The 22,032-nt window shown below is 43.5% G+C and overlaps 1 protein-coding gene across 2 annotated transcripts in view; it reads left to right on the top strand.

Annotated features, from left to right (window-relative positions):
* The window catches only part of SLAIN1 (SLAIN motif family member 1), a 34,901-nt gene extending 15,107 nt beyond the window's left edge, over nt 1-19,794 (top strand). The window contains exons 3-8 of one of the 2 annotated variants that reach the window (XM_035115664.2): nt 3,792-3,941; nt 5,313-5,468; nt 7,222-7,569; nt 12,334-12,489; nt 14,083-14,395; nt 18,447-19,794. In XM_035115664.2, the coding sequence (XP_034971555.1) occupies nt 3,792-3,941; nt 5,313-5,468; nt 7,222-7,569; nt 12,334-12,489; nt 14,083-14,395; nt 18,447-18,522 (1,199 nt within the window). In that variant the 3' untranslated portion in view covers nt 18,523-19,794. The remainder of the gene's footprint in view (nt 1-3,791; nt 3,942-5,312; nt 5,469-7,221; nt 7,570-12,333; nt 12,490-14,082; nt 14,396-18,446) is intronic. The other variant, XM_035115665.2, reaches the window with a different exon arrangement.
* The last annotated feature ends 2,238 nt before the right edge of the window (nt 19,795-22,032 follow it).

The raw sequence follows: 22,032 nt of genomic DNA on the forward strand, positions 1-22,032 counted from the left end.
TCATTTCCCTGCCCATTTCCTTGTTGTGAAATCCATGGGCAGCCTGCCTTGCTCCTAGGCTGGCTTGCAAAAAGGAAGGGATGCAGAGGAACTGAAGTGACTGTTTTACTATCTTTACCTGGAACAAAGGTAATGGTGAAACACAGTCCAGAGCACAACCTTTATCACTCACAATGCTTGCAGTTTCACACCTTTTTATTTACTCTGCACCCCACAAATGGGTCATCTGCATCTCAGCAACCCAGTGTTCTCTCTACCATGGGGGGGAAAAACACTTGGGAATGTCCATCATTTCGCTAATAGCTGTTCTGGGCAACCCATTGGTCAATCAGGTATAAAGCACATAGCTTGTTCACCCTGTCTGCCACCTCTTTAGACAATCAAGCCCTGCCCCCAAAAGTGTGAAGTGAGCAAAGAACCATTCTATCACAAGTACCTGGAGATCTTGGGATTTCTGGGAGGTCCACACTCCATGACTTCATATGATGTGGGCAACTGTTGGAACTTCTGCCTGTCTTCAGGTACTTGGAGGGGGGGAAAGCCTGTCCTTGTGTAGCATTTCAGGCCACTTCCTTTTCAGGCTCCATTTGCACTATGCCTTTAAACAATCGTGTCTTCCCCCAAAGAATTTTGGGAACTGTAGTTATAACTATAAGGGTGCTGAGAATCGCTAGGTGGCCCACTATTCCACTCTCAGAGCTACAATTTGCAGAGTGGTTTCACAGTTAATCCCTCTTCCCCAGGGTACTCTGGGAATTGTAGTTCTGTGAGGGGTCTCATAAGGGTGCTGGGAGCAAACTCCAGTGCCCAGGATTCTTAGGTGGTTAAAGTTGGGGTTAAGTTCTGAACTGAGTCTGAGATAGGTGCCTTCACTGACGTGTGGACATGTGGGGCAGTGGGCATGTCTTGAGGGGCTGCAAAACGTGCAGGATCTGGCTGTAATTAACTGCACCATATAACAATCCCCAAGAACGTTTCTAAGAACTTGAGCAGCATTGGTGAACAGAGGGGTCCTTGTTATCAAAGCAGAGAGGTTGGCACCTTTCGGGATGGATATCTAGTACATGGGCCAATCTAATTGTTTGGGACTGCAAACTCCTTATCATGTAAAACCAGCGATCTGGCATGTGTGTGTCTGTGTGTTTCTGAGCTGACAGTCCTCCAAATTATTCCAGTTGCATTTATAAGGATGAGAATAGATGAGCACTCTTTCCCCACTTTCTGTGCCAAGGAAGGATGGGTCTTGCCGCTCTCTGAAGAACAGCTGATGGCTCTAGAATACATTTTCACCCCTCTCATCCATTTCCTTAGTGACAAACGTGGTGTTCTTAGTGTGGCTCTTAAGAGTCACAGCTGCAATAACAGTAGATTTGTTCAGGACAAGTCTTGTCACAGGAGTTATTGTGCAAAATAATGAATGTGGCTTACACTTGCGTTGTTGACTGCATCTGTGGGTGAGAGCATGCAGGCCATTAATTGGCCTTGGCAAATGACCACACTGTTACAAAACTGCCTTGTGTTTAAAAGGAGAATCACAAAGGCCTTTTAAAGTCTGCCTCCTTTTGCTGGTTTATAATGAGAAGTACAAAATGTTGCCAGTGGTTTTAAAATCACAGGTATACTGTAGCTTTTGCTTCCTTCGAGTTTTCTTCTAAGGTGGCAGCTGCCTGCTTGTTCCTAAAATATATTTTGCATTTATGGAAAATTCATTTAGTCATTAAAGCTCATGATTTAATAGCTTGATTTTGTCAAAGGAGGCCTCTATGACTTGTGATCAAGTTCTAAAAACAGGAGACCTGGCTGGGATGCTGTGCTTTGCTAGTGTGCTTTGCTCAGCATGATGAGTCTCGACATGCGTAGATTGTAGACACAAGTGGCGCCCAATACTACAGTGATCATGTGCCTCATTATGGGATTGCCGCACCAAAGCTTAGAAAACAAGGAACTCCATAGATCTGTGTTGTCTGTGGCTCATTGAATGCAATGTATTGACAGTGGGAATGCCCAGTGTATTCTGGGATGTCTGCTGCCCTGGAATGAGGTGGGACTTCAAGGAAAGCATGCCCATTTAAAATGTTGGTACCCAAATGATATGAGATTGACACTCTTGGACATCACTTAACTTTCAGTGGCAAGTCCTAGGAGTCTTCTATAGGATGTTAACGTTTGATGCATGGGGTTGACCCTATTGTTTTAATAATAGATGGTATTAATAGTACGTTCAACTACTTTTAAATCTGAACCCTGTAGCCCTGCCAAATTTTGCTTGAAGACTTGCTATCAGGTTCACTAATATGGAAGATACATTTTTTAAAAAAGAGTTGTAAGACTCGGATTCTCACACCTGGAATGTTACATCTCTCTTTGGATTTCATATTAATATTTTGTTGCCCAACAACAGCTGTCATGAACTTAATGGCAGGTTTTGCTAATGCTTCACAGAGCATGATAGCATGTGAAGGGGTGTGTGTGATTTGTATGACATTTTGAACTTCTAGAACAGTGTCTGGAGGAGTAGTGAATACGGATGTTGCCCTGTTTTTCTTTCCTATATTTTGTTACATGTTTATCTTGCTGTTCCTCCCAGATTGGTATACAGTACCTGGTTCTTCCTCCTTCCTCCTTTGATAATTCTATCAGGTGGTGATTGGCCCAAGGTGGGCTTCATGACAAAATGAGCATTTGAACCCTTGTCTCCCTGGTCCTAGCCTGACGCTGTAACCATTACACCAACTAGCTTTCTTAGATAGAGAAATTTATTCTACTTTTAAGAAACCTATTCTGAATATCATTTTCTGTATATGTAAAAATTCCTTAAGCCTTGCCCTGGATGTGACTGTGAGATTTCTGAGGCTTTCTGATGTTGCATATTTGATAGATATGGGAGATATGTCTACTTCACAGTATGCAGATATGCATTAAATATATTCATGCTTATGTAACTTGGAATTTCATGTTGTTAAAAGGAAAAAAAATATTTGTGTCTGATGGCTTAAAAGCTTATGAAGGGGATTAAGTTTGTTTTTAGCACTTGATGAGGGAGCCTGTACTTTACTGTGTGCCTTGTAGCTTAACTCTCAGTTCAGTTATGTCCCAATTAACCACACCCAGTAATATTCTGTACAAAGAAATGTCATATGTATTATCTGTTACACCATATACTTAAAGAAAATCAAGGTGATGATCCAGATTTATTAATTCAGTTTATTACTCTGCTTTCAACCAAGGTGGGCAACAACAATTAAAAATGCAAAATTAAAGCAATTTATTATTGTATAAGATATTGAGTTAAAATCTGTTCTACAACAATACCTTGTCAAAATACTAGAAACAAATGCAGTAAGCTCAGCATCTGTTCTGTAGCATTTACTATTTCAGTAAGGAAAAGAGCAGTTCCAATTCATAATAAACTTAATTAATTGCGGGCCAATTTTGTTCATTTCATTTAAGCCTTGAGATAGCTGACATGATCAATAGTGCTGTGTACTGGGAAAGACAAAAAATTAAAAACATTGCACTCTAAATCTGTTTCTGGAGAGTCACATCCTGTCTTTAATAACCTTTATTTATTTTGTCTTTGAACACCTGCTGTTTTCTCTCTCTTGTCTACTGCAGCTGAAACTGTAATCATTTATACCCTTACCTGGGGCTAAGTTGTGTTTAATAGGACTTAACTTCTGAGCAGATGTGTGTAGATTTGTGCTGTTAAGCCTTTTATGCCTAACTTCCTAATGGACAAGAGTCTGCTCCAAATATAACCTCATCTCTTCCTTTACCATGTCTGTTAACAGCTAGTCGATGGCGGAGTCTCTTCTCTACATCTGTCTCCTTGGCTTTCCCCTATAGCCCTGTTGCAAGGCTCACTCCATATAGCAATGGCTTTAACACTCCTGCCTTCTCTAAAACCTTCAATAAAGCAATATTAACACCTGAAAGAACAGGTAATGCTTTCTTTCTTACTAACATAGCACTGTAATAAGGCCTATCTAGTTCCTGCTGACTTTGGTTCAGTGTTGAGATATGTAGCTTTGAGAGGCCAAACTAAGCATGACAGGGGGGAGCTGTGGAATATACTCTTGCTGCCTTTCTTCTCTGTACTCTTCTGCTTGAAACAGGGCTGCTGGCAATACTAAGAATGGAGAGGCGGTTGCTGAAGGTCAAGAGCAGGTTTTCCCAAACTTGGGTCTCCAGCTGTTGTGGGACTACAACTCCCATCATCCCCAGCAGTACAAGTGGTCAGGAATGATGGAATTGTAGTCCCACAACAGCTGGAGACCCAAGTTTGGGAAACACTGGTCAAGAGCCTCTGGGAAAGGCCTCCGAGTACTTGAGTTGGTCCTCCCTACTTATCCATGATCTTGACTCAGATTTATGGAACAACAGCGGTAGGTGGGGATGAAGTCACTATTTTGACTTCCCTGCACTGCTCCACGGTGCCTCTTTGTTGAGGGAAACAAAATGGCAGGTGGCTTGCAAATACCTCGGCTAGCCTATGCCACTGATGGGTTGGGGCACCGGATAGCACTCTGGGACCTCTCCACCTACAGCCTGCCTTGATTCAAAGCAGCTTTTTGCCCACCCCAGCTCTGAATGCAGACATTGGAGGATGGGTGGAAATATGGGGGGGGGGAAGAATATTGAAGGAGAGCGAAAGGATTTAGCTGCCTTCGTGCATGCACTGCTTTTCACATTCAGAAAAAAATTACCCATTCCTTCACGGTGTATGTGAATGAGGGAAACATGGGTATAAACTCATATGGCTGTCCCCATTGCATCTTAGTTTGCTCCCACAGGACTGGGGCCAATGCCATGACCTAGATTAAAAATTCTGCTTCGTGGATACATTTCCTTTCGTTCTCTTGCTTTTGTCTTCATGTTGTTTCCCAAGGAATAGGAAAATTCTTATTATTCCTTTCTCCCACCCATCCACACAGAATGCACCCTGGGGAACAAGGGCAGCTTCTGCTTCCATGTTACATTGAACAATGGGGTCCCCCCACTCTGCTGTTATTTAGAGTTATCGTGATCTGCTCTAGCCCATGGCCTGTGGAAACATCAGGCTGTGACAGTAGGGAGTACCTACACTACTAAGCAATGGCAATAATGTGGGTCTGCCCTGTGTATGTTTGGGGCCACCAGAAGGAGAGACACTTCACAATGTAAAAGTAAATAATGGAATGTAGCATCATGCCGGTTGATGAAGCCTGTTCCCAGTGCAGTGCTGGATATATAAACTTGAAACGTTGCTTGAAAAGTAGATGCTTTTGCACGTCGCTTAAAGTTAAGGGGTTTGCTGTGTTGTTGTTTTACAGGTTGTGTTTCTAGAAGTTCCCCTCTCAGCCCCCAGTCATCGTCATCCATAGACAGTGAACTGAGCACCTCAGAACTAGAAGACGATTCCATCTCCATGGGATATAAACTGCAAGACCTCACAGACGTCCAGATCATGGCTCGACTGCAAGAAGAGAGTAGGTCATTAACTGCCCTTCCTCTCCCTTTGCTCTGCGCCCCACACACACACCGCCACCACTTCTTTTAAAAGCTGCATGTGAATGCCTCAGGGAAAATACTTGATTGTAGGCATGTCTAAGCCATTGTATGGGATGGTATTTTAAAAAACAACCCCCCACCACCACCATGTTGGTGCTTTGGTTTGGATTTCAAGTTATTATACTTGACTGTTCCCCCTCCAAAAAAAATCCTAGTATGAATGAGTCTTAAATGTAGTTGAGTAATATATCATGTTTAGTACTGTGAAGAAAAGGAGCCTTTTATTTTTTTTTTGGAGGGGGAGCTAACTGGGCTATCGGGTAATTGTGTTCACAAAGAGAAAATGCCATCTTATTTTCTTTGAAAGGCTCTGAAAGTGCTCATCTGATCTGCGTCAAGGAGTTGTCATTCAGAATCCCATGCCATAAGGAGAGACACAAAGGGGGTTAATTTGGCACAAGCTGTTAAAGATCTTAGAATTCAAAGCTTTCCTGTTTCCCCCTCAGAATTCACCAACTTTGCTCAGGGCTGTCTAGGACTTCTGTGACATTAGGGTATGTGATGATGGGTGATGGTTACAGAGGGATCCTTCATACAATCCTATATCTGTAGAGTTGGAAGAGACCTCAGGGGTCTTCTAGCCCAACCCCTTGCAATGCAGGAACCACACCTATACCCGTATCTGTAAAGGCTTGCTGTGACATCACAGCAGATCAGCCAATTGCATTAAGGAGGTGGCAGCAGAACAGTAAGGGGGGGGAGATTTCAAGGAGGTTGGAATAATAGAATTGTAGAGAGGGGACCACAAGGGTCTTTTAGTTCAATCCCCTGCAATGCAGGAATCTTTTTGCCCAACTTGGGGCTCAAACTCACAACCTTGAGATTAAGAGTCTCAAGCTCTATTGACTAACTAAGGTATCCTGCAGGCTTAAGATAGAAGATACAAGGAGAAGACCAGATCATCTGGAGAATTTCAAATGATGCTCTTTAGATTTATTTTCTGCAGTTTTGTCACTATGACATAGTCTCCACATGGCTTTGAGGGAGCTGTTTGCACAGAATAGATATGTATTCTCTTTGCAACCAGTGGTTTGTAAACAAAAAACAAAAAAAACACCCTAGTATTACATAGAATTTAAGGCGGTTGTGGTGAGTCTGTTGGACTCCAGCTGCCATCTGCACCAGGCGGCATGGCTAATGGGTAGGGAAGATAGAAGCTATAGTCCAACACTTTGATGTCTAGAGATTCCCTGCTTCTGGAGTACAGGATTTTCAGTGCAGGGAGTTCCATAATCGGGTGTCACAGCAGGGGAGCCTAAGAATGTTTTTGGTTTATCCCTCATATTAATGCATTTCACAGGACTATGTTGAATTACGTTGTATGTTCACACAGAGCTAGTTATTTGCTTAATCAACCTACCTGAGGACTGCCTCTCTTCATAATGCAGTTCACATATAGTGCTCTGCCTTCAATAAGAACTTCATATTCATTCCCCTCTTTCAGAATATGATGTGAAAATCAGTGTGTGTCTAGTTGGTGTTCCATAGTTTCCCTTTCCACTTGCCTGCACCTACATTTTGCCTTATGTTTTCATGCATCTTGTAGACATGGGAATAAGTTGCAGAACCCATGCCTTCCATATGAAAGTGGACGCTTGCAGAAGGGGTGACGTCATTACAAATGTTGACCGTTTGGGGCTCTCACCTCGCCCTTTTCCTTACACTTAACAGGTCTGAGACAAGATTATGCATCTACTTCAGCATCTGTATCGAGAAACAGCTCCAGCGTCTCTCTCCATTCGAGCAAGAAAGGGACAAGCAGCGACCAGGAATTTGATCGCTACAGCCTTGAGGACGAAGAGGAAGAATTCGACCACCTGCCCCCTCCACAGCCTCGGTTGACCCGCTGCTCTCCTTTCCAAAGAGGAATTCCCCATTCACAGACTTTTTCCAGTATACGGGACTGCAGAAGAAGCCCAACTTCCCCATATTTCCCCTCAAACAATTATCCGCAGCAACAGTGTTACTCTCCTCAAGCCCAAAATCCTCTTGAGCCACAACCAAACAGGATTAATGGAGGTAAGGTTGGCTGGCTGTCTATTTTCTGACGTATGGGTTTATTTTTCCCTTCTGGCGCCGAATCTTTAAGTTTGAGGCAGATTCCTTTTGGCCAAATTCTGTATTCCTGGCCGGCATTCACTTCTCTTGGCAGCGGCTGGAGGCTGGAAATATGGAGACCACAAATTGGTCTCCAATTGGTCGTCATAACTTAGAGGTGAAATGTTAAAGTGTAGATTCTCTGTGTCTGTCTGTCCCTGTCTCTGCCTCTCTTGCTGGTCACATCACTCACTGTTTTAAACAGGGATGGAAAACCTGTGATCTTTCAGTTGTTGTGATACTACAGCTCTTATCATCCCAGTTGCTTCCTGGGGCTAAGGGGAGTTGGATTTTGTCAGCACCTGAAAGGCCAGAGCTTTCCCATCCCTGTATCATAAATCACTTTCATTTTTCCTACTAGGGAAATAGTCAGCTAAACTTTTGTTGTTGTTTAGTCATTTAGTCGTGTCCAACTCTTCGTGACCCCATGAACCAGAGCACACCAGGCACTCCTGTCTTTCATTGCCTCCCGCGGCTTGGTCAAACTCATGTTAGTAGCTTCGAGAACACTATCCAACCATCTCGTCCTCTGTCATCCCCTTCTCCTTGTGCCCTCAATCTTTCCCAACATCAGGGTCTTTTCCAGGGAGTCTTCTCTTCTCATGAGGTGGCCAAAGTATTGGAGCCTCAGCTTCAGGATCCGTCCTTCCAGTGAGCACTCAGGGCTGATTTCCTTAAGAATGGATAGGTTTGATCTTCTTGCAGTCCATGGGACTCTCAAGAGTCTCCTCCAGCACCATAATTCAAAAGCATCAATTCTTCGGCGATCAGCCTTCTTTATGGTCCAGCTCTCACCTCCATACATTGCTACTGGGAAAACCATAGCTTTAACTATACGGACCTTTGTCGGCAAGGTGATGTCTCTGATTTTTAAGGTGCTGTCTAGGTTTGTCATTGCTTTTCTCCCAAGAAGCAGGTGCCTTTTTATTTCGTGACTGCTGTCACCATCTGCAGTGATCATGGAGCCCAAGAAAGTAAAATCTCTCACTGCCTCCATTTCTTCCCCTTCTATTTGCCAGGAGGTGATGGGACCAGTGGCCATGATTTTAGTGTTGTTGTTTTTTATGTTGAGCTTCAGACCATATTTTGCACTCTCCTCTTTCACCCTCATTAAAAGGTTCTTTAATTCCTCCTCACTTTCTGCCATCAAGGTTATGTCATCTAAACTTTTACAATACCATTATTAGAAGACAGGAGGCTGTAGAGTCAAGATTAAGTCTGCCAGTTGGCCATCTTTGGTTTAGTTTATGAATCCCCTTTCAAATATAATGGCAGAGTCAGTGTGTGGTCTCCAGTATCCATTGCTTTCAATCAGTTTATAATAATAATAATAATAATAATAATAATAATAATAATAATAATAATAATAAATAATTTATTATTTATAGCCCGCCCATCTGGCCGGGTTCCCCCAGCCACTCTGGGCGGCTTCCAACAAAACAGAAATTCTAAAATACAGAAATCCATCAAACATTAAAAGCTTAGCATTAAAAGAGTAGGACTTAACTGTATGTCACCCATTAAGCAGTGCACATTGGAAACTGCCACAACGCAATTGGCCTTCCTTAATACTGGTTGCCAAACAGAAGAGAATGCTTTCTGAAGTAAAATAGGCTTTTTGATAGCCAATTATGTTGTGTTGCTTTTCAAAAAAATTAACAAATTAACATCAAATTAATTCAAATTTTAATACAAATTTAAAAGTTGACTTCCCATCTTGCTTCCATGTTTCTCTTCCCTCCTTTACTTGCTGCTCAATGTAACATACTTTTCCCAATTCAATTTCAGTACTTTAAATATTTTAGCATTTTTTCATTCATATTTAATTTCCCCCCTTCTTAATTCAACAGGTTTTTTTTTAACAGCTAGTGAAAATGGGAACAGTGTAGAGCCCTGATTACATATGGATGCTGTAGTGCAGGCTTCCTCAACCTCGGCCCTCCAGATGTTTTTGGCCTACAACTCCCATGATCCCTAGCCAGCAGGACCAGTGGTCAGGGATTATGGGAATTGTCTCAAAACATCTGGAAGGCCGAGGTTGAGGAAGCTTGCAGTAGTGTAACACTCATCTAGTCGTAATCAAGAACCTGTTGGAAGATTTTGGGTATGATTCCTGAGAAGGGAAGGATCAGTATCTTATGGACCTGCATTTCATTTGTGGATGCGCCCAAAGGTGGTGGATGCCAGAATTCTGTTATATTGAATCTTAATGAATACAGTAGGCTGGACAGGATGAACATTTGAGTGAGTTTTTAGAGGAAGTGCTGATGTACACTTTCTGCCTGTGAACACACATCAGACTTTCATCTGCTTCATCAACACTTAGACAGCCTGGATGCTGAGCATTGAACCAGCACCTCCCCCCCCCCCAATTCAGTTTTACCTCTGCCGTTAATGGATCAGGCAGGCTTAAGCCAGCTGCTATAGCACCCCTCTGCAATCAGAGAATAATAATAATATAAGCTTTGTAAAGATTTCCTGTGATTATGGATGCAAGGCGGTTTTTTTGAACACCCTAAAGCGCTAAGTAAACGTTAAACATTCTTCTTATTTCTCAATCGTTTTACATTCATTATACATGCTGAATATCTTGCTGTAGAAACAGTTCCCTGAACCTATATTATTAATTAGAAGTTAATAGCTATGTAAAATAAGCATGAATAATAAATACACCGTAAGTGATCACGGTGATCAGCGCCCAGAAGCTGTTTAAATATGTTGCAAATGTAGTCCTAAGAAAATAGGTTTATCTCCCTTTTCTATCTGATCGTCTGTCATGGAGTATTGCTGTTCTTTTTGTCATTATATCCCACATTAATCTAGCGTAGTGGCATCATTCTGGAAGCAGTTTTTTCCTGTCCCCTTACCCTGCTTCTCTCTCTCTCTCCTTATCCCACCTGTTTCCTTCCATAAGAACTTATGAAGACATCTGTTAAATTGGACTGTATGTTCATTTGGTCCAGCATTCTGCTCTCAGTGGTTGGTGTCAGGCCAAAGCATTTCGCTGCCTGAATTGGCCCCCTCCCTGTGCATCACCAGGCACATGCAGCATCATTCAGATACCAGTCTGGATTTCCTCCCACAATGTTCATGGTGCTGCTTGAAGCAGATGGCTTCACCTGGATTCACCACAGGACCATCCCTGCCATCAGTGGCCAGGCAGGTCCTTCTAGAAATGGACGAACAAGACATGGAGGCAGTTTTTTGTTCCCCTCCAGCATCGACTACTCTGTGGTATAATGCCTCTGAACATGGAGGCTTTACTTAGCTTATCATGGCTTCCCTTTCCTTCATCATCTTCCTTCTCACCCCATTGGTGGTCTTGAATAACACATGCTAATGCCTTTGCACTCTGCTAATTGTCACTACGATTGGGGTCAACTGTAGCAAATATCTCTATGGAAAGTTAACATTGGGTTGCTTCCAGTGCTGCACAAGCAGTGTTCTCCGCATGCAGTGAGGCTCCTCACTCCCTCTCACTGGGCACCCTCCAAATTTACTCCTGAGGTTCCCCCAAACCCCCGGGAAAAGATCCTGATGTGTGCAAGAGGCTGCATGAGGGAGGAGAGGAGGAGGAAGTTCCATTATGTAAGTGGAAGTCTTGTCACAAAGCAGCATATTGGGTTCAAGCAATCATGCGTAAACTAGATACTATTGTTCTCAGTGTGCAGTTTTGCATTCTTGGCAAATAGCTTCTGGCACGCGGTTAAATCTAGCTGCAGTATGACAAATGGAGGTAAGAGAAGGATTGGGCAGGAGGTGGGCATTTCATAGAATCAGAGAGTTTGACGGGACCTCAAGGGTCTTCTAGTCCACCCCCCTGAAATGCCAGAATCACAAAGGCAGGAGAAGGAGAAGCCCCCTTCCCCCCACTCCCAGTACAGCTGGTCATGTACATACTATGTTGCCTTTGACTTGCAAAACTGAAAAAGGCCCGCCAAGCCAAATTTGGTGACCTACCCGGTGTGATGGCTCAACAAACCTCATGTTCTGTTGGCTGGCTGGTGCTGGAACAACAGAATGGTTGTGTAGCCCGTGTCCATGGCCTGGTGGGCTGCATCTGACTTGGTGAGGTCCTATGTTGTGCTAGGCAGGTTTATAGTCTTTAGTTTCCAAAGTTAAGATGTTTCAAGAATGGGTCTTGATGGCCACACATTCCCTATCCCTGGGAAAGAGGCTTATATGTGGCTGTAGCAATACAGGCAATGGCTCTATTGGGAGTATAATCAAGAGTCTGAAGTAGCATGAGCATATTCTAAAGGAGAAGCTACCCTTCATCCGGGGAGGTTTCTTGCCTAGCACTTCCACTGTTGACAGTACTTTGAACTTTGCCCAATAACTTTTATGGTTTTTCATGTAAATACAAAAACAACATATAACTAGGTACCTTCGACTTTTCAATGTTCAAATAATTTTGCCCTAACTTAATTTCTTGCAGCTCTTAAGACGGCGGATCTGCAGATATCAGATACTGGAAACAGAGTCGGAGCGGCTGTTGCCTTTAGTACCTTACTTAGCCAGCAAGTTAACTAATGGGAAGTTGCCATTGCTGAGGACAGAATGTCACGTTAAGCGCTCCTTGGGCCCAGTCAAGGAGAGTTTCTTTTTTATGTTATGAGACATTGGTGAGAGGCGACTTGACCACAGGCGGTTCCCAATGGTGACAATGATTTGCCTTTGTTACAGACAAGCTCCGAAGGAGCATGCCGAACCTGGCTCGGATGCCCAGCACCCCAACCCTCAGTACCAGTGCTGCCCCTCCCATCACTGTGAGGAACAGCCTAAGCTTTGATTCTAATCTGCATGGAGCTGGTAACGGGATATCAAGAATACAGTCCTGCAGTGAGTGTGAAATCTTTATATTTCATTGTGGGATGGGAAGCTGTCAGGGTACAGCGCTTTATTTTAAATCAGTATTCTGGGATGAATCATGGGCAGTGGTCATTCAGCTTGCGTTTGTGTATAGCTTAGAAAAGCTGTAGCCATTTTAATTGTTTTTTTTTTCCTTCCTAAAGGGTCCAAATTGTTCACGGGCTTAAAAAAAAACATTTTACACATTTGTCAGGAACAAGTTACTAAGTTTTATAAAGGATTGGGGGTGGCAAGGTTCAGGCGTGGTTCTGTTTAACGTACAAGGAATGTATACGGTACATTAGTCCAAACTGATTAGTCTGTTAAAATGTTCTGGCACAAAATTCTTCTCTGAGAGAGAGAAAAAAACAATATAGAGAGAAGGTAAATGTGGTTTGGTGCCATTTTGCCCCTCGCTTTTTTTTTTAAAGGTAACAATGCTGTGTTGTTTGGGGTTTCACTTTTTTGTCACTCTTCCTCTGCCTTTTGGAAGGTGACTTTCAAACAGCTTTCCCCTCAGCCAAAGAACCAAACAAGGTAGTTCAAGGGTATTGAGGCTGCCGTATGATTTATCCATCAACTTGGTGCAACAAAACAGCAGCTGATGCCACCAGAGAGCAGAATTGCATAATAATCTTGGGTGCGTTAGCGTTGATTCCTAGTGACAATTCGTACCAAGCCAAATTTAGATTGTGCTGCTAAATCTGTACTGTCACTTTTTAGCTGTGAAACATGAAGCTGAGGGGATGTGTTTTTTTGAAGTTGCAAGATATTGAGTAGCAGTGTTCTACCTTCACAATATTTTTGAAGGGTGTCAGATATTTACATCAGTTTGGCTTAAAATTCTAGCTAAATAAGAATTTGACTTGCTGGAACTGGCCAGAAGGAATTCAGAATTCTTTAAGGAACCAGTGTTAGGATTAAGATTGATGCACAGAACTGAAGTGGACAGGTTTTCAACAGTTGCTTCCACTGGGAATTGTAGCAAAGGCAGTGCAGCGCCTTGCGGTACCTTAAAAGTCTAACATGATATTTTGCGGCATAATTTTTCATGGACTTCAGTTCACTTTGCAAGATGCATGAAGTGACTTGCAGTTCTGCAAGGCACACACTTTTGCTAAGCTACAGTTCCCAGGGTTTTCTGGGGGATAGTCACCCATGGCTTCTACTGAAGTGGAAATAAATGGTTCTCAATTCATGTACTGTAGTACAATACTTTTATTGGTGCACGTTGAAGCCTGCGTGACATAAGGCAGTATATAAAAGAAAACGAAATGACAGATAAAACTTGTCATATAACAATATAACCTAGTAATTGGCTATCTGCAATCTCTCAGCCTATCCTGCTCCACTGGAGGTTTGTAAGGGCAAAATGCTGCTCTGAGCAAAACACAGCAAGGAAGTATTAACAATATACGTGGAACAAAGCCTTGTCTCTTTCTAGCCTACTGCAGCCTGAAGCCATCTTTTGGACTTTGACAAGTCTAGGGTTGCCTTCAGGAGTGTGTGGATATCTGTGGCACACAGACCTGTAACCCCTTGGGTTTTTTGTGTTGTTGTTTTTTTTGCACACCCTTTCTCTAGTTCCTTCTCCAGGGCAACTTCAACACAGAGTTCACAGTGTGGGACACTTTCCAATATCGGTTCGGCAGCCTCTCAAAGCCACAGCCTATGTCAGCCCAACCGTTCAAGGGAGCAGCAGCAGCAGCAGCAGCGGTGTTGGTGGTGGTGGTGTACCATTGTCCGGCAACTTACAGCTACACTCCAACACAGGCATCCCGATGCCAAACAAGACTGCAAATGCCAGCATTGCAGCTCGCAGTGGCCTCCCAAGGCCTTCCCTGGCTATAGGGGGGAGCAGCATACCCAGAAGCAAAATTGCACAGCCAATCCGAAGGTAGGAGTTGACTTGCTAAAGGGAAAAACTGGAGTGTATGTATGCAGCAACTGGAGAGCTAGTTGAGCGATCGGCCCTCTCCGGAGAGCTGTAAGGCTATCAGGAGGGGGCTGGATGTCTCCTGAGTGAGAACTTTCGGCCCTGGAATAGCTAGGATTCTCTGGAAGAGTCATGAGAGCTAAACTGGTATCAAATGGATATAGGCCAATATAAGCCTTAGCTTATTTTTTCAGAGTGCTGGTGACTTAACAAGTCTGTTGTAGATCAATACTTTTCCTTGTATTGATCTAATGGGACCCCTGACCATTAGGTCCAGTCGTGACCGACTCTGGGGTTGCGCGCTCATCTCGCATTATTGGCCGAGGGAGCCGGCGTATAGCTTCCAGGTCATGTGGCCAGCATGACAAAGCCACTTCTGGTGAACCAGAGCAGCACACGGAAACGCCGTTTACCTTCCCGCTGTAGCGGTTCCTATTTATCTACTTGCATTTTGACGTGCTTTCGAACTGCTAGGTTGGCAGGAGCTGGGGCCGAGTAACGCTGAGCTCACCCCGTCACAGGGATTCGAACCGCTGACCTTCTGTTCAGCAAGCCCTAGGCTCAGTGGTTTAACCCACAGCGCCACCTGGGTGCCTCACTCAGAAGTTGCAACTTACTTCTGAGTAAACATGCATAGGGCTGCCTTTATGGAGTACCTGAAAAGGATGCACTTGGCCACCACCTGAACCCATAGTTCAAGCCTCACATGACCACTTTTTCTAGGGCTAAGTATAGACTTTAGAGGATTCACTCCCCACAAATTTAGCTGTGGCTGGAAACCTCAGCAAAGGAGAATGTTCTTGTGTTCAGGTCCCACATATGTGTTTCCCCACAGGTATTTGGTTGGCCCATGTGAGAACAGGATGCTGGATGAGATGAGCCATTGGCCTGATCCAGCAGGTGGTTCTTCTAGTCTTTAAATAAGCACCTACCACAGGCAAAAAAGGAGTGAGAAACTGCCTTTAATAATAGGCAAGAAGTCCCTTTCATGTAACACTTTCTATATCCTTCAGAAATAAATTACGTTTTGCCATGTGTAATTTATGAGGGAAATAGACTTTTTCTCCTTTTTTGCTGCCTGACTGCAGAGAGTTGCCCAAACCAAGCTGGTGGGCTGCAGTTGGCTTGGAGGTAGGGTTGCCAGACTCTTGGAAATTAAACAAAGGGTCTGCTGGTTTCTCTTTAAGGTTTCCAGACTCAAATGAGAGCAGGGCAATTCAAGGCACAGAAGTCCTGTCCTCTATTGAGTCTGGCAACCCTACTTGGAGAGTCGCGTGTTGTACTAGGCCTACTCTTGTTCTGCTCTCATGCAGGGCTGGGCAAGAATAAGAAAAGTGCTTTCCCACTCCCTTCTTTTAAGAATATTTTAAAGCAAAAGGAAGCCAGCAATAATATAAACTTAGTCTGCAACCCACTAAACAGAATGCTGTGTGCTAGCCAGCAGCAAATAGAGGAGATCACTCCACCCCTAGCAGAGCCCATAGCATTGAAGAGGAGGCATAGTTTAGTGGTAGGACAAGTGCTTAGCATGCAGAAGGCCCCAAGTCCAATTTCGGACATCTCCAACTGAAAGTAGCATGTGATGGGATAGACCCTGATGAGACAGACGGTGCTTGGGTAGGTAGACTAATGGTCCGACTCGGTAGAAGGGGGCATCACCCTGTGTTCCTGTGGCTGATGAGCTGTGCCTGGTTTTGTAGGTCACAAGTTGTGCAGACCAGCTATGTTTTGTTTTTTATCTAATGGAGCAGCTGGAACACTGTCAGCTACTGCAGTGCGATATTTCCTAGGGGAGAACCCTGATTAAGTTATCCCGTTTCGTTAAGCCAAGAGCCATTTAACAATTCGACACCCACTTTAATTGTGTTGATAGTTTGATAATGAAGTGTTACTAAATGTTAGATACCTGTAATTAAAGGTAGCAACCCAAGGGCTACGTTCTGGCGCACCGCTGGGCAGCTTAAAAATACCTTTGGCTTCAGTAGGATATGAGCAACTTAACTGTGTGCAATGGATTGCCGCTAAGGTGGTTTAGCACTGGATCAGGGAGAACTTACCTGCATCGTTCTTGAAATAGTAGCACGTGGGAGATGCAGGGAAGTCTTCTATAATTGGCAGTAAAGTATATTAACCTGTACCTCTTACCTTGGACAGTCCATCCAAAAATACTGTCTGGAAATCTGCAAAATCGTTGGCACACAGTTGCTGAATCTCTTTAACTAGATGTGCCAGGGATTGAGCATGGGCTCTACCACAGAGCTACCATTTCTCCCAAAATTACTGAAAAGGGGGAGGGGGAAAAGGTGGATTCAAAGCTCACTCATATTTTGGAAGGAACATGTTTACAGCTGTTGAGAAAATGGTCTCTCTCTTAGCAGTACCTTACAAATTATGGCTGCGCACATGCCATATATTTAAAGCACATGCCTTCCCCTAAAGAATTGTAGGCGCTATAGTTTAAGGGTGCTGGGAAACTACACTTCCCAGGATTCTTTGAAAGAAGCCGTGTGCTTCAAATGCATGGTATGTAAATAGAACATGTTTTTAGCATGTACTACATGTACCACATGGTAAAATGGGTACGTGAGGAAGACTTAATACATAATCTGAAAGACGTGTACCTTCATCATGGAGCTTGTGAGTCAGCCAACCTCCCAGCTATGTTCATACTATCAAAAAAAAATATTGAACTGTAGACCAAACTGGGTGTTTTTAGTGCCTCCACACTCCCATTTGTTAACTTTTTGAATCGCTTATTTTGTACTGCATATTTCATGACTTCTGATGCACGGTTGACATGTGTGGTCAGGATTTTCTGGGCCCACTACACTGTATGTGGATGAAGCCCACCGACGCAGCTTTGCCTAAAATTTATACATGTTTTGCTGTATCTGAGAAACCTACCTGTCCCATCTTTGAGGGACTATCAGAAGCATCATATCTGAGTATGATGGTTCATTTTTAAAAATGAAAAGGCTAGAGCCTCTTTCAGAACTCTGTAGGGATGACAGACAGATACTGCGTGTTGCCTTCTCTTAAAGGTAAAGGTAAAGGTACCCCTGACCATTAGGTCCAGTTGCGGACAACTCTGGGGTTGCGGCGCTCATCTCGCGTTATTGACCGAGGGAGCCGGCATACAGCTTCTGGGTCATGTGGCCAGCATGACAAAGCCGCCTCTGGCAAACCAGAGCAGTGTGCGGAAACACCGTTTACCTTCCCGCCGGGGCGGCACCTTATTTATCTACTTGCACTTTGACGTGCTTTTGAACTGCTAGGTTGGCAGGAGCAGGGACCCAGCAACCGGAGCTCACCCCATCACGGGGATTCGAACCACTGGCCGCCTGATCAGCAAGCCCTAGGCTCTGTGGTTTAGACCACAGCGCCAATTTAATACCTCCATTCCTCTGAAGTGGCCCCTGAAATCTATCAATAGCAGCATAGGCATTTTTCATTGGGGGTGGGGGAGCACTGAGGAGAAATGAGTTTCAAAAAGGTGTAGACTAGCAGTCCTTCCTCAATTTGCAGTTGACAGTTTAGTCCATGGGGAATTAGAAGATAAATTCTGAACTCTGTTCTTTGTGCATTAGTGTTTCTTGAATCTGTCATTTTAGATATTAGGAATCGTAGCATCTCCCGGGGGTTTCCTATCTTGATTCTTCATATCCTTCCCTACACAACGTAGATAACTGGGGCTGCCTACACACTGCACCTTTGAAGTACATCCTTTCCCTCGAAGAAGTCTGGGCACCATAGTTTACTGCTTTCAGAGTTACAGCTGTCAGCAACCCTACAGTGTCCAATCTTCTTTGAGTGGTGGAAATGTGCTTTGAAGCTATAGCCTCAGCTGCTTTCCTCACGGAAACAGTCACACCGTCAAAAGGCTCTCTTGACCCCTTCCTTTGCATTGCGAAAGGCAACAGATGCATCAACAAAGTAGTTTCTTCTCTGTAATGTGTGTTGTCACTCTTTTCTCCAATGCTTACCCTGAACTATGGTTTGTTTCTTGAAACAGTTTTCTCCAGCCGCCAAAACCTCTTTCTTCGCTTAGTACTCTACGGGACGGCAACTGGAGGGATGGCTGCTATTGACAATGGGTCGACCCAAAATACAGATTCTCCTACCCAGCTGGCTGGGTAAATATAACTGTGAGAGGTTGGATGAATAACACAGGGCTGTTTCTTACTCTTCTGTCATTGCCGTTGGTCACTAAACATATTACACTTAGTTGTTTGCTCAGAAAAACAAACAAACAGCAGTGTTGTCAAATTAATGTTAACGTTGCAGCATTATGGTTTAGGTTTTTAAAAACACATGCACAAAGTATCCCACTGAGGGGAGCCAAAATGTGACTTCTAGATGCTTTGCCATAACACAGTGTTCAGATCTCTTTGATTTGTGTACTACTTTTTGTTGCTTTAACGAGTTCCCTTGCAAATTGGCAGAATAGATCCATATCCTTACCTGCTTCAATTTTTTTTTTTGGTAGCCTTTCCAAGGGAGTGTGTTTTTGCACACCCACACCCACATTTTGCTTGAACCATAAGGTATCAAAGCATTTTGTGTGTGCCATAAATCTCCCCCCCCCACACACACACTTTTTAATAGTAAGGTACTATCATGTTCAAGATGTATTTCTAACCATGCCGATCTCCCCAAATCCAGCTAGAGTTATCCATGTATAGATGCAGACATCCATACACATATTTCTAACTGCATGGGGAAATATGGGTGGTTTTCAGGTGCTTAAGAATTGCCAGTCAAATTCCTGGTGATTCTCAGTTCACCTGTTCTTGGGCCTGTGTGTGTATGTTAAAGAGATGGGCGGAGATGAAAAAGAGTATTTTTTCCTCCTTAGCATCACATGCCAGGTCTACTCTTGAGTACATATATTGTTGGATTGGGGCCATGACGGACAAGATGACAGCTGTATTGTATGTTTATGTTGTGAGAATATTCGCTCGAAACTGCCATGACTTCCTGGTCAACACGAACCTGTTCTCTCATTTCCTTGTTCCAATGTTAATTTATTATCATGGGGGTGTCGTATTTATAAAGAGGGCATAAATTGCATTGCACTTGAAAGATGCGATGGTCTCTTAAACGGTTGGGTTTCGATACTTTGTAATAAAATAAAATTGCAATGTTTTATTAACACTTGTGTATGGTGAAAACAAACAAGTTTTCATGGAAGTAAAACTTTTTTGATAGACCTTTTGCAAGAAAAAAATTGCACTAATCAATGCTTTCTTACTATGGTGATATGATTTTAATACTTGATTACAACTTGTATTCTGCTGATCTGGAATGTTTCAGAAATAAAGAAATCTATTTCAGCAATCTCATGCCATTCTTGGATGTGCAATAGAAATAGTGTGTCTGTCTCTTATTTCCTTAGTAGTAGAATAATAAAAATTATTTTTATACCCCACCCATCTGGCTGGGTTTCCACAGCCACTCTGGGCAGCTTCCAACAGAAGTATTAAAATACATTAATCAATTAAACATTAAAAGCTTCCCTAAACAGGGGTGCCTTCAAATGTCCTCTAAAAGTCTGGTACAGGTAGTTGTTTATTTCCTTGACATCTGATGGGCGGGTGCCACTACTGAGAAGGCCCTCTGCCTGGTTCCCTGTAACTTGGCTTCTCGCAGTGAGGGAACCGCCAGAAGGCCCTCAGCACTGGACCTCAGAATGGAGAGTTCTTGTGGTAGAGTGAGCAAATTTTGACTGCTCAATGCAGCCTTTTAGGTGTTCCATTTGGCCTCCAGAACCACATATATCCCTCAGGTGGCACAACTGATCCATGCATCTGGCTGTTAACCAGTAGGTTGGTGGTTCGATCCCACCCAGGGATGGCCAGGGGCAGGATTCCGGACTATATACCCAGAGCAAACTCAGTCCCCAGGTGCTAGTCTTGGTATAGCCAAAATAGCCTCATCCATACAAGGAGCCCCACAATTTGCAGATCTACACAAAATCTTTAGGGGGTAGACTAAAACCTAAGTGGAGAGTGTTGGACTTTTGTGCCAACACAGTGATAAAAGGCTGTCCACAATATATTTTCTTAGATTTATTTCAAAAACATACCAGTCAAATGCAATCACTCCTCACCAGCAGCAAACAAAACATTTAATCAACTTAAATACAGTTTTCAAATAATCCTTTCACATCCCTTCCTGCATCCGGTGCAGAAAGTAAACTCCCCTTTTAATTAGTCAAATAGTCAAGAGACCACAGGTGTGCAGGTAAGTAGGTCAAACTGCAAACATACATCTGTGAGCTTCAATTCACCAATCCCGTTCCTGCATAGCATCATTGATCAATTTAAGATAAAGAAAAACCAACAGAGAAGGATGGCCAAAATTACTGAGCTTTAAGCATTCTCGGTTGAATTAGGAACATACATTGTGGGTGGAGAAGAAAACAAGAAATGGAGTATTTTAACAGCCAACATGGCTAGCTGGAACATTGAAACGTGGCGTTATGGGTCCCCCTCCTAGCTCCTTTATTATGTACCTCAGACATATTATCCTGCGTCACACACCCTTTGCTCCCCCCTCACAGCTCTGCCTGAAAAGCAGGTGGCGTTCTGAGGCCAGGTATATTTGGAAAAGGGTGGGTGGGAAACTTTACCTTGCAGGGCTGTCCTCCAGGGACTGAAAAGGGTCATTTGTTAAGCCCTGTCACCGGAGCCTCCATTAGCGCACCATGTATCGATGCCACAGGTTGCTGGTATGACACTCAGCATGTTGCACTATAAGGTGTTCTGGCTTTTTGCCTTGCAGCATCGTCGTCGTCGTTTAGTCGTGTCCGACTCTTCGTGACCCCTTGCAGCATACAAATACGTAAATAAGCAAAAGGGAAAAGACATGGAGCACAACATTCCTCAGTTTATCATCCCTGCCTAATTATCAGCCTCGAGTTGTTTAGTTCAATTTGTGTGTGTCTCTGTGGTTGGAAAGGAACATTTTAAAAAGGAGATTGCCACAGTTTCCCGTTTCTGTTCATAGTGGGAGATTGTGGGTTACAGAGCTCTAACCTGGTCTGGGCTCCCCTAAGGGCAAATCAATGAGGTGGAGAAATTTGCTCGCACTTTGTGCCTTCCACAGTTCAATTGGCCCTGTTAAAACCAGGGCGTAAAACAGTAACTGTAATTAAATGTCCATGTTCTTTTTGGGTCCTGTAGAAACTCCCCTTTACAGTAACCACGCACACTGGTGAGGGTCACTTTACAGAAACTTATCTTCCCTTTCCATCCACCCCAAGGCAATACATCAGATATGAAAGTCATATTAGTATGGTTTTGGTCACGTTCCACTTCAAACTGAGCAGGGTCCTGACCATTTCACATTTATTTTGCAGAATTATAAATTGGTTCACAACTAAAAGTTATAGGAGCACCGTACAATGAAAGATTAAATTGTTTGGTTTTTATAATTATGCTGTTATTCCATGGAATGGCTGGGTCACACAAAAATTGTCTTCAATAGCTGCTTGCCTGATTTCAGGTGCTAACTCCAAAAGGCTGGAGTTGCAACACTAAAAGCCCAGTTTCTGCTGCATGCTACGCACACCTCAGGGGTATGCAACAGTGCCTCAT

Source organism: Zootoca vivipara, chromosome 4 (genome assembly GCF_963506605.1).
Source record: "Zootoca vivipara chromosome 4, rZooViv1.1, whole genome shotgun sequence".
NCBI classification, from domain to species: domain Eukaryota; kingdom Metazoa; phylum Chordata; class Lepidosauria; order Squamata; family Lacertidae; genus Zootoca; species Zootoca vivipara.